The sequence below is a fragment of the Pararge aegeria genome, chromosome 21 (genome assembly GCF_905163445.1).
Source record: "Pararge aegeria chromosome 21, ilParAegt1.1, whole genome shotgun sequence".
Classification (NCBI taxonomy): Eukaryota; Metazoa; Arthropoda; class Insecta; order Lepidoptera; family Nymphalidae; genus Pararge; species Pararge aegeria.
This window is the reverse complement of record NC_053200.1, coordinates 4,594,852-4,606,983: the sequence shown is the minus strand read 5'-3', so window position 1 is coordinate 4,606,983 and position 12,132 is coordinate 4,594,852. Positions and strand designations below refer to the sequence as shown.

At 38.8% G+C, this 12,132-nt stretch overlaps 1 protein-coding gene across 2 annotated transcripts in view; it reads left to right on the top strand.

Moving 5' to 3' along the window:
- Window positions 1-11,473, top strand: part of LOC120633006 (transitional endoplasmic reticulum ATPase TER94) — a 28,671-nt gene extending 17,198 nt beyond the window's left edge. For both annotated transcript variants that reach the window (XM_039903031.1, XM_039903030.1), the window contains 13 exons: window positions 13-266; window positions 859-1,051; window positions 1,859-2,069; window positions 2,844-3,056; window positions 3,689-3,882; window positions 4,868-5,032; window positions 5,824-6,031; window positions 6,742-6,869; window positions 7,768-7,933; window positions 8,316-8,485; window positions 9,161-9,298; window positions 9,873-10,027; window positions 10,542-11,473. In XM_039903031.1, coding sequence (XP_039758965.1) covers window positions 13-266; window positions 859-1,051; window positions 1,859-2,069; window positions 2,844-3,056; window positions 3,689-3,882; window positions 4,868-5,032; window positions 5,824-6,031; window positions 6,742-6,869; window positions 7,768-7,933; window positions 8,316-8,485; window positions 9,161-9,298; window positions 9,873-10,027; window positions 10,542-10,641 — 2,295 coding nt within the window. In that variant the 3' untranslated portion in view covers window positions 10,642-11,473. The remainder of the gene's footprint in view (window positions 1-12; window positions 267-858; window positions 1,052-1,858; window positions 2,070-2,843; window positions 3,057-3,688; window positions 3,883-4,867; window positions 5,033-5,823; window positions 6,032-6,741; window positions 6,870-7,767; window positions 7,934-8,315; window positions 8,486-9,160; window positions 9,299-9,872; window positions 10,028-10,541) is intronic.
- Window positions 11,474-12,132: the final 659 nt, after the last annotated feature.

The following is a 12,132-nucleotide window of genomic DNA, read 5'->3' as shown; positions in this document are numbered from 1 at the left end:
GTTGTTGTACAGGCTAAGATGGAGCAGCTACAGTTATTCCGCGGCGACACGGTCCTGCTGAAGGGTAAACGGCGCAAGGAGACCGTCTGCATCGTGCTCTCAGACGACAATTGCCCCGACGAGAAGATCCGGATGAACCGCGTGGTTAGGAACAATCTGCGCGTGCGACTCAGTGACGTAGTGTCCATTGCGCCGTGCCCATCCGTCAAGTATGGAAAGAGAGTTCACATACTGCCCATCGATGACTCCGTTGAAGGTTTGACTGGGTAAGTCGTACGAATTGCTTCTACAATAGGAGATTACTGTAGCGGCTGTACAAGGCTTGAAAAGTAGGTACTTTTCTCAAACATGTTTGAAAATTTTAACATAATTTTGACAGTCTTCTTTTGAGATGAATCGAAATTGCTGTAAGTACTGTGTGCCAAATACATACGAGCAGCGGTCGGCAAAAGTGGTATGAAAATCCAAGTCTGTCGTGGTTTAACAGCCTATATATAAATTTCATAGTAAAGTCAAAGTCAAAGTAAAGATTCCGGAATTTTCAACCAAGGAGGTAGCTTATCAAAGGTAAAAATGGCAAAAAATTCATTAATTTCAAGGACGCCTAATTTATAAGCACTTTTGAAACGTCAAGTGTGTATGGTAGTAGTCTACCACCAGTTCTGAAAGCAGATTCTACCGGGTAGAGGATGGCAAGAAACTCAGTAGCTCTTTTTCAACATCAATATTTTACAATAATTTCTCTATCTTGTTTAAGACGGGTGGGCGAGGGTTTTACCATTATGTGGACCATTTTGTGTGGCATAGTCTGTGAACTATTAATATGTAAATATAAATGTTTCCTCTCTTTTTGTGCAGAAACCTATTTGAAGTATACTTAAAACCATACTTCATGGAAGCCTATAGGCCCATACACCGTGATGACACCTTCATGGTTCGCGGTGGCATGAGAGCGGTGGAGTTCAAGGTGGTGGAGACAGATCCTGCACCATACTGCATCGTCGCGCCTGATACGATTATACACTGTGAAGGTGACCCGATCAAACGTGAGGTTAGTGCTTATTACTGGTGGTATTCCTATCATCTGCGGAATAAAACTTTTCTGTCAGGTGGTTTAAAAAATCAATATTGGTTGTTTTGTACTTGAAACATTTTTCCTCAATAGAATGTGTTGTTATATGGTTGTCTAGAAATGTGTAATGTAATGTAATAATGTGTGTTTACAGCAGTAGCAGTTATTATTATCATTAATGGTAAAGCTCAATTTTATCAACTTCAAAAGAGAGAGAGAGATAAACATTCAATATGAAACGTAACATAAATTGGAGTAAAAACTTCTTTAAATTGATTTCGTTGTCACTTCTATCGGCAGTACCCAAAGTTTTGTTTTTGTTTATCTGTATGAAGGTTCCCTGGTTGTGCCAAAAATGGTTAGGTATTGGATTTTCTGGTAATAAATAAGTGATCTTTGAGCACCAATTTGTCCAAATAACTAGTTTAACGTGTCGAGAATCGAACTGCATTTATGACTTGTATTATTTAATTTTTTTTGTAAACTTGCACACTAAAACAAAAAATGGTTTACATAAGACTGACCTAATGCAGAAAAAACGAGTGTGGGAGTGGCAAAAACAAAACTTAGGGTATTATAATATATGATTGAATTTTGTTTCTACATAATGTAGTCCAATTAAGGATTAGTTTTTTTTTACTTCCATTTTACTTACCATCAGGTTTTTGGCTTTTGGTTGGTTTTTGACTGCATCTGCAGTCTTAAGAACTAACTTTTATTTTAGTGTGTTAAAAATAAAACCTCTTTTTATTCTGTAATACGCTGATAACGAGTTATTTGTTATAGGAAGAAGAGGAGGCTCTCAATGCAGTAGGCTACGACGACATTGGCGGGTGTCGCAAGCAGCTAGCTCAGATCAAGGAAATGGTGGAGTTGCCACTGCGTCACCCCTCGCTGTTCAAGGCCATCGGAGTCAAGCCTCCACGCGGTATCCTCATGTACGGGCCCCCTGGTACCGGGAAGACTCTTATAGCGCGCGCTGTGGCCAATGAAACAGGTAAGCTGAGGATTTTAACAATGAATGAATGATTGAATACACTTTTGTACACCACATAAAAATACATGAACAATGATAAAATAACTAGTTTACACGATGTATACAATTAGGCTGCTTTATCGCTACATACGACGTGTTGGAAGGAGGAAGAAGTCGTGGTTGCGCAACATCCGTGAATGGACCAATGTTGAAAGCATGGAAGTATTGTTTCGCTTGGCGCAAGACCGCGAGAAGTTCGCTGAGCTGACGTCCAACCTCCAGTAGTGGAGAGGAACAAAAAGAGAGAGAGAGATCGCTACATAACGATCTCTTCCAGGCAACCGATGGCGTAAAACTCAGCTCAATTTCTTGAGAGTTCATTATTAATGGACAGTTACTTGCCACATTTATTAACTGAGTAGGTATTTATTTGCGTGTAAAGGCTTTGGTGATTATATCATGGGGATACCATTGGTTGAAAGATGGAGGTCTAAATGGGAATTTATAATTTTTGAATTTCCTCTGGTCTGATCTGGTGGGAGGCGTCGGCCGTCGCTAGTTATCACCCCTAACAAAAAAGACTTGCCGTTAAGCGATTCAGCGTTCCGGTACGATGTTGCAGACAAACCGATTAAGGGTTAAATAAAACTGCCATACTCTATAACAGATTAGCCGACTACCATCACAGTCAAGGGCTAACTTGTAGTGAAATAAAAAAAAAAAAAACACTTTATTATGCACGTTTTTACAAATTATTGTTTATGGCTACAAAAAATAATATTTTGTTGTGCACAGGTGCATTCTTTTTCCTGATCAACGGTCCGGAGATCATGTCGAAGTTGGCTGGCGAGTCGGAATCCAACCTGCGGAAGGCGTTCGAGGAGGCAGACAAGAACTCGCCCGCTATCATCTTCATTGACGAGTTGGACGCTATAGCTCCCAAGCGTGAGAAGACCCACGGGGAGGTTGAGCGTCGTATCGTGTCCCAGCTGCTCACACTCATGGATGGTAAGAATGTCTTACTTGTATGTGATAATAGTTGTTAAAGCTATACACTAACCTGCGTTGGATCAGCATGTTTTTAAACGGTATCGTGTGTTCAGCAATGGGTGGGACGTTGATAGCCTGCGGTGGACGATGTTGAAGTCACATTGTATAAAAACTGATCAAAGAGCAAACCTATTTTCAGGGTTTATTTTGTATTATTTTATTTGCTCTTGAAAAGGTTGTTTACATTATTAAAAAAATGGATCATCATCATAAACTCGGACCACCACAGGACACGGTTCTCCTCTCAGACCATGCTGGCCTAGTAGATTGGCAGACTTTACACACCCTGAGAACATTATGGAAAACTCTTGGTATATAGGTTTCGTCACGATGTTTTCCCATACCATTAAAGCAGTGATATTTTAATTGCTTAAATTAAAAACGCACATAACTCCGAAAAGTTTACTCTGTCTCCCCGAAAGGGATTCCGAAGCTTTACCTATTTTTTTTCCTCTTTTATTTTATAGCTGTAACTCTACAATCTGTCTTGAGACATTGTCGTTTGTTTGCGGTTCAAAGTTATATACTACTACGCTATTACCACTTGAATGTAAAGGGTACAAATAAATAAAACACTTTGTTGTAAACAGGTATGAAGAAGTCTTCCCACGTGATAGTCATGGCGGCTACCAACCGACCGAACTCCATCGACTCTGCCCTACGTCGTTTTGGTCGTTTCGACCGTGAGATCGACATCGGCATTCCCGATGCCACCGGACGTCTTGAAATCCTGCGTATTCATACTAAGAATATGAAGCTCGGAGATGATGTTGATTTGGAACAGGTACATTAAAATTTCTTCTTATTTATTTAACTCTTTATTTGTACACCACTATGAATTTAGGAAAATAAAAAAAAAAACAATAGAAATACAAAGACAAAAGTAGAATACAAAAGGCGGCCTTATCGCTTTTCTTTCTTCGTTGACTTACTACCATTTTTTATTCATAAATAGCCTATAACAGTCCACTGATGGACTAAATGCCTCTTAACACGAGGGTCTGTCCATAATCACCATGACAGCACAGCACAGAGGAATATTCTGCCAGTTCTCAGTTAAATTCCATAAGTTGACTGTACATAAGTTGACTGTATGAGATCTACGTGGAGAGTAGGGGTGCTGATAGCTGTTTCGTGATCTGCCGTTACTTCACAGCACATTTATTATTTATTATTTCAAAATGCGAATATTTGGATGGTTTTTTGATACTCAATCATGTTAGAATAGTTGGATCGATATAACTGTATTGGATGGCGCAAGCAGAGACTTGTAGGCTTGGTATTGCTCGAAATGAAACGCATAAGTCCTTGTAAAAGGATTGTAGGATGCACTTTGTATTACACAAAATGGATGCCCGTTGATGTCGTCGTGCGGCTTGCGACCGAGCGACTCCCCTTCCTCTTTAGTGTTGCCAATCATTAATTTTTATTTTTTATTTATATATTTTAGATTAATAATTACCAACTTGTTTACGTTTTAACATTATCTCATTAATTTATTACATTTTATAAGATTTTCACCTGGTGTGTCGGCGACAGTTACTTTTAGTAAAGGACAAATTGTCAAAGTCAAATATTTCTTTATTCAATTATTCAAATAGGCACATAGATAGCACTTTTGGTGATTGGCAAAATCTACATTATCGCGAGCGAACTCGCAGGCAATAGCTATTCGTGTTATAAAAGCTTAAACTCAACCCCGCAATTTGTTTAATCTCGGATAATATGCAGGTATCTCTTAATTACAATGGTTGTCTAACTTTATCCAGATCGCAGCAGAGTCTCACGGTCACGTGGGCGCAGATCTCGCTTCACTGTGCTCTGAAGCGGCTCTACAACAGATCCGAGAAAAGATGGACCTCATCGACCTTGAGGATGACCAGATAGATGCAGAGGTTCTCAACTCACTCGCCGTATCCATGGACAATTTCCGCGTAAGTGCCCATCCCTATATTATATGTCCCCATTATCAAAGGTTGGTTCTTCTTTCACGCAGCAAAATGTCTTTTATGCATACAGATGGTTAAAAGATTCGTAAAGTTGCATAGGACACATTATATTCCTACAGTAGTAGAAAAACAAACACCCGAACAAAGTCGCAGGTAACGACTAGTGTTAAATAATATAGGGTACAGGGTATACAAACATAACATATGTTATAAGCCACTGTACTGTCCCACTGATTGGCTGATACAGAATATAGAATTCTCCGCATCAAAACGCACAAAGTCATAAAGTTTTATTGTTACTATAATAACATCATCATTAGCAGTAGGATTTTAAAACATATTTTTTTTGTTTATGAGTTCCTAATGTTTTTTTTGTCTTGAGCCCATTTTGATAAAACAAAACCCTTTATATTGAAAACTTGTATAACTAATGATTATTAAAGAACAAACAACATAGTACATCGAAACAAAGGAGGTGTGCGAAAGTGGCAATCTCACAGGTCACCTATTTTCAAAGGACCTATTTGCAAAAAAAGTGTTATAGATGTACCAAAATGTAATGTTGTAAACAAAAAAAATATTCTTAGCGGTGATAGCCTAGCGGGTAAGGCTTCAGCTTTCTTTTCGTAGAAACCGAGTTCGATCTCCGGCACGCGCCACTGACTTTTCGGAGTTATGTGCGTTTTTAATTGAAGCTATTTAAATATCACTTTCTGTAACGATGAACTGGGCAGGTGTGTATTGGGCAGGTAATGATAACATTCTCTTTTATCCAGTATGCGATGACAAAATCTTCGCCGTCGGCCCTCCGCGAGACGGTGGTGGAAGTGCCCAACGTGTCGTGGACGGACATCGGCGGTCTGCAGAACGTCAAGCGCGAACTCCAAGAGCTGGTGCAGTACCCGGTGGAGCATCCCGACAAGTTTCTCAAGTTCGGCATGCAACCATCGCGTGGTGTGCTTTTCTACGGACCACCTGGTTGCGGTGAGTTTTTTTTTTTTTATATATATAATTTTCAGCAGTAATTTATTTCGGTAAGCTTATTTATTTAACTAAGTGTTTGCGAGCTACTAGTGCTTCGGTGAGCGCTGGGGTTTTAAGTCTGAGGTCCGCTTTCGCTCTTCGGCAGGGGCAATCTCGGTATATATAATTTCTGAATTTTCTACTGTCTGATCAGGTGGGAGGCTTCGGCCGTGGCTAGTTACCATCCCATCGACAAACAAGAGGTATGTGTTTAATATAACTGCCAAACCCCATACCCCTGACAGGTTAGCCGTGTACAATCTTAGACTGCAACATCACTTGCCGTGACATTGCCGTGAAAACTTGTAGTGGAATTAGAAAAAAAAAGTGACCACTTCGTCCAAGTTTATTTTCGCGCGATTAAATGTATCCTTAAAGCCAGGATGCAAACTATATGTAAGCAAAATTGAATAACATATAGCAGCAGCTATCCCGGATGAATATTATCCTATGTCCATTTCAAGGATGCAAGTTAACATTTGCTATGTTCGCCAAAATTCATCAAGATTTGTGCAACAAAGCATGGCAAGCTTGGCATCCGATTAACGCTATTCTTTCTAGGTTTAGTGAAAACGGGCATTAGAGTGGTTTAGCGCAAGCGAATCCAATATTAAGCGAATCGAACATTAATAAATTCAATATTTATATATTTGTATATTGTCCTTCAACAGGTAAAACGCTGTTGGCCAAAGCTATCGCCAATGAGTGCCAGGCTAATTTCATCTCTGTAAAGGGTCCTGAATTGCTCACCATGTGGTTTGGTGAATCTGAAGCCAACGTGCGAGACATCTTTGATAAGGTAATTTTTTTCCATGATCCTCATTCTCAATCTGAATAATGTTCGAGACATTTACATATTTATCATAGATATTTTTTTTATGTCTCCATGACATATCGTTTTCAACATAAAAATACATCATTAACGCAGTTGAAACCACAAGTTACTGCTAGTAAACAAATACACAAAAACTACATCACCATTAGATATGTGTAGCAAAGTTTAAGAGTGATTTCACAAGTTTAATGATTGTTGATTGTTTACGAAACCTCCCAACCTCCCATTGGGGTACCAAGGTGCTGAAATCAGACGCCGGTATAAACAGTTGTTAGATCTTCCCTGGCGCAGCAGTGAGCGCTGTGTTTTGAAATGGGAGGTCCCGGGTTCGATCCCCAGTAGGTGGTAGGTGTCAATTTGGGAATTAATAAAGTCTGTATTTCCTCTGGTCGGTTCTTTTGCGAGGCTTCAGCCGTAGCTAGTTACCACCTTCCGGGGCTGTGTCGCGTAAAAGCCATTTCTTCATAAAAAACTTAAGGATAGGCTTTGTAAGAGTTAAAAAAAGCCTACTACCTACCATACTCGAGATTTTCTTGACGGCCGATTGGCGCGCTGGAAAATGTTTGTGTGATGAGCATGCATGTTTTTCAGTGTCTGGGTGTTTATATGTATATTCTATGTATTTATGTATATAATTCATAAAAATGTTCACCAGCCATCTTAGTACCCATAACACAAGCTACGCTTACTTTGGGGCTAGATGGCGATGTGTGTATTGACGTAGTATATTTATTATTTATTTATCTTAGACCGCATGATTTGATCATGAGCAGGCGAGATTGCAGTCAAGGGCTAACTTGTAGTGGAATTCATAAAAAAGTTATATGTGGTGTGGTGTGTAATCACTTAAACATTTTCATAGGCTCGATCAGCTTCCCCCTGTGTGCTGTTCTTCGACGAGTTGGACTCCATCGCGAAATCCCGTGGAGGTTCCGTGTCAGATGCGGGTGGAGCCGCCGACCGTGTCATCAACCAGATCCTGACTGAAATGGACGGCATGGGCGCTAAGAAGAACGTATTCATCATCGGTAAGCCATTATCATTGTGAATGAATTTTAAAGAGGAATTTACACGAGGAATTAACAAACTTATCGTACGGATACAAAAATAAGCATATTGTGCTTATGTGATGTGATATAAGCATATGTTCCGAAATGGTAAAATGTGTTGGAAATAATTGAAAGTTATTTTGACTTGCATATTAAAATTATTATAGTATTGTGTTAGTAATACACTGCAGTAAAATTTTCCGTGTATACATTTTTTATCTGTCTACGTATTTCAACGTTGTTGACAGTAGGTTAAAGTTATTATAAATAGTTGTTCAGAAGGCTGCGTACGTCAATATTATTGACAATGTTTTGCATATTGTCAGTAAATAAATAATGTGATGTAAAAACAATTTATCAGGTGCGACAAATCGTCCCGACATCATCGACCCGGCAATCCTCCGACCGGGTCGTCTGGACCAGCTCATCTACATTCCGCTGCCCGACGAGAAGTCGCGTGAGGCCATCCTGCGCGCCAACTTGCGCAAGTCGCCTATCGCGAAGGATGTTGATCTCACTTACATCGCTAAGGTGAGGCTGTACAGATATCTTCTATTTTCACCGACCTGCTGTTTATTTATTTTATAAAAACTATCTTACTAACTAACTAAACTCATCGCCTATTTTTTCCAAAACCTTGTCTGTAGTTTACATACTAACTAAAACGCCAAAGACCCAATCGCTTAGTGCTATTTTATAAAGTTACATGTTACTTTATATAACGAACACCGATATTAGTATTAGCCCAGGTAGGCCAGCGGGGCGTTTTTCTGGAGAGTTATACAGTAATGTAGAGTTTGTCATACAACGTCTAACAAAATTACGGAATAATGTTGAAGAATAAGGAAATATTAAATCAAAAGACGCATATTTATTTTTCCATACAAAATCGAAATTAAAAGACGGCACTTACCTACTACCTAGTAACTAAGTAACGCTACGCGTACCTAATAAAGTGTCAGAGTGACATGTATCATATATCATGTTCCTGTGTCTCATTTCTTTCAGTATAAAACTATGGCAGTGGTTAACCCAAAAACTATTAGGTTTTTGGTTTCACAGATTAGTCTCACAGACAGTACATAATGTACCTCTAAAGCGTAAAGCATTATTTCGGGTTTCATTTACATGTTGCATATATTTTGAGGCAATTATATTCTATAATTATAATTATTTATTAACTCAAGCAATTTGTTGTTGGAACAGGTGACACAAGGCTTCAGCGGTGCAGATCTGACAGAGATTTGCCAGCGGGCGTGCAAGCTCGCCATCCGACAAGCGATCGAGGCTGAGATAAACCGCGAGCGCGCCCGACAACAGCAACAGGCAGCCGCGGTTATGGACGTGAGTACTGAGTATATCTTAAACGTGACCTAAGATTTTAAAATGCCTTTTTTTTAGTACAATGGATGTGAGACGACGTTTTACTTCGGCTTCCAAAAGGACGATCGTATACAAGAGTTGCTCGAATAAAACTTCATTTTAGAATCCAAACAATTATAGGCGTCAACTCTTTATAATTCTCATTTTTATAATTTAACTTTATTTGCATATACTTCATTAACAATCATGTTTCATTTCACACCTTACTTAGTGATGCGCGCGTCTTAAAGTTTTGTATTCTTTATTTTTTAGTATTCCTTTCTCAGTTTTTTACAGTATTAAAACTAAATGATGTATTTGGAGTAATAAATTGTGTGTCATACTGTAATAAATTGTGTTATAGTGTGTGTTGTGTTATATGTCTTAGGGTTAACGCGGTTTGTTAAATGGTGCCAGCAGCGCTTTGCCCAACCATTAGCATTATATCAAACTATTATAATACGGATAGTTAAATGTAAAATTATGTAAAAGCTGTGCGCGTAAAGCGCCAAAACTTTAAAAACTGTTGTTTTCATATACATAATCATGTGTTTAGATGGATGAAGAGGACCCAGTGCCAGAGATCAGCCGCGCACATTTCGAGGAGGCCATGAAGTTCGCGCGGCGTTCGGTCTCCGACAACGACATTCGCAAGTACGAGATGTTTGCCCAGACGTTGCAGCAGAGCCGCGGATTTGGCACTAACTTCAGGTGAATATTTCTCAATCATCTGAATTTATCATCTAATTTACTAATTCTCAACGATGTGTCAAACACTTTCTAAAGATGTCATACCTTTTTTAAGTTAGAATGTCAAAAGAGGAGGGTTCATATCATTTGGAAAACCTTTGGGGTTTTTGGTTCTAATAATAACTATACTTAGGATTACGTTTCAGGCTAAGTACGTAAAATACGTCGCATATCCAATTTTGCAAGTTTTTTTTTTTCATTTACATTTTTCGCCCGAAACCGCCGGAGTCGAAGATACTAATAACTAAAATAGACCAACAAAGACAGCTATAAGACTTCATTGCTTGTAATTATAAAACTTCACAAACTTACTTGACAAATGTCAAGATAAATGTATTTCTAAGTGTAATTTTGTCAGCGACCAAAACAGATAATTGCTTGCCAAAAAAAGTTTTGCTTTCAATAATTATCTGTTCATTTACATATGGAACTCATGATTTTAAACCGAAAGTTAATATTAAATGTGATTTTCCAGATTCCCAACGTCAGGAGCGACGTCGGGCGGAACGGGCACGTCGGGTGGGGACCAACCCACCTTCCAAGAGGAGGGCGGCGACGACGACCTCTACAGTTAAGTGGTGCTGTCGCGTCCCTCCTCCCCCGGCAGCAAAGTGTGAACACACGGGAAGCTCGCTGCAGTTGTAGAACTGACGTTATAACATAAGAATTATCTTATAAATATACTTAGGAGTACGTTTCGGGCCCCGTACGTAAAATACGTCACGTATTCAATTTTGCAAGTAATTTTTTTTTCTTTTACATAAATTTAAAATGTCGCGTCTAATCTTCCAAATATGAAATATTGTTATATCCTTTACTGATGCCCCTTTCCCATTTTCTATAAGTAAAAATTTTGTTCTTATATTAATATCAAAAAACAAGATTCGTTCTGTTAGCGTTTAAATATACGTGGGATGGTATTTTAACGTACTTAACTACAGCTAAGCTGGAGTTACAAAAAGTGAAAGCATTTATACATAGCTTATAGATTGAAACTGACATAAATTGCACAACATTTTAATTGAATGGGCGTGCATAAATTCAGCTTTACCAACTGTACGTATTTTACGGATTACCCATAACACATAAGTGTTTAGGAAGAGCAACTGCAAGCGCGGGCACCGCTTTGAAATTTATTTCATCTAAAACAAGATGGCGGTCTAACTGCCGTCCCATCTCCGAATGAATATGTAAATGTATTTATTTTATAATTCAATCATTATAGTTTTGTTTCGCTTATGTTTAATTGTATTGTTTGGAAGTACCCGCTCGGCCGGGCTGTATGATCCTATGATATAATTGTTACCGGTAATTGTCAGATCGTGTGCGTAGGCGACGGTCGGCCTGTGCCGACATTACACAATATCGCAGTGATTTTTATTGAATAAAAGATTTTTATAGTCCATATCATGGTGTTTTATTTAATTTTTATTTGCACAATTCTAACCAATATATATATATAATAGCACTGTCGGGTGAATACGCCTTAGTTATTAAATGCTGCAAATCTAGATGACTCTGTGGCTGAGTCACTGTCGGTAAATTGCGTAGATTTTCATATTAAAGCAAGAGTCCACATATAATGCGTTTTATATCTTGCGTACGTGGGATCAGGTTGTTTTAAGCTTTGTTCATCCCGAACCAATTCGCCCCGTATCACGATGTCACGGCATGTAGCAGAATGCCGCCGAATCTCACTAAACTCTACGGTGATTCAACGAAATGTGCGTTTACACTAAGATTACCTCGAACAGTCTCTCCATCTACTCGAGTCTCAAGATACTCGTTTCGAATTAATATCGAATAGTAATTGCAAAGTTAAATTTACATCGAATGCAGAAGTTTACCCACAAGAATTCCTACTGTTTACTATGAAGTGTTAAAAGTGACGCCCTCATATAATATGTTGTGTGCGATGATTGTACGCATTAATAAATAATTTAAATAAAGTCTTTAAGTGAGTCTGTTGATGCTGTCTGCTGAGGAGTTGCCTTTACTATCGCGAAGAAACCGCATTTGTTTTCGGGATAAAAATAGACAAAATTTCAACCCTAGATTATCAACTA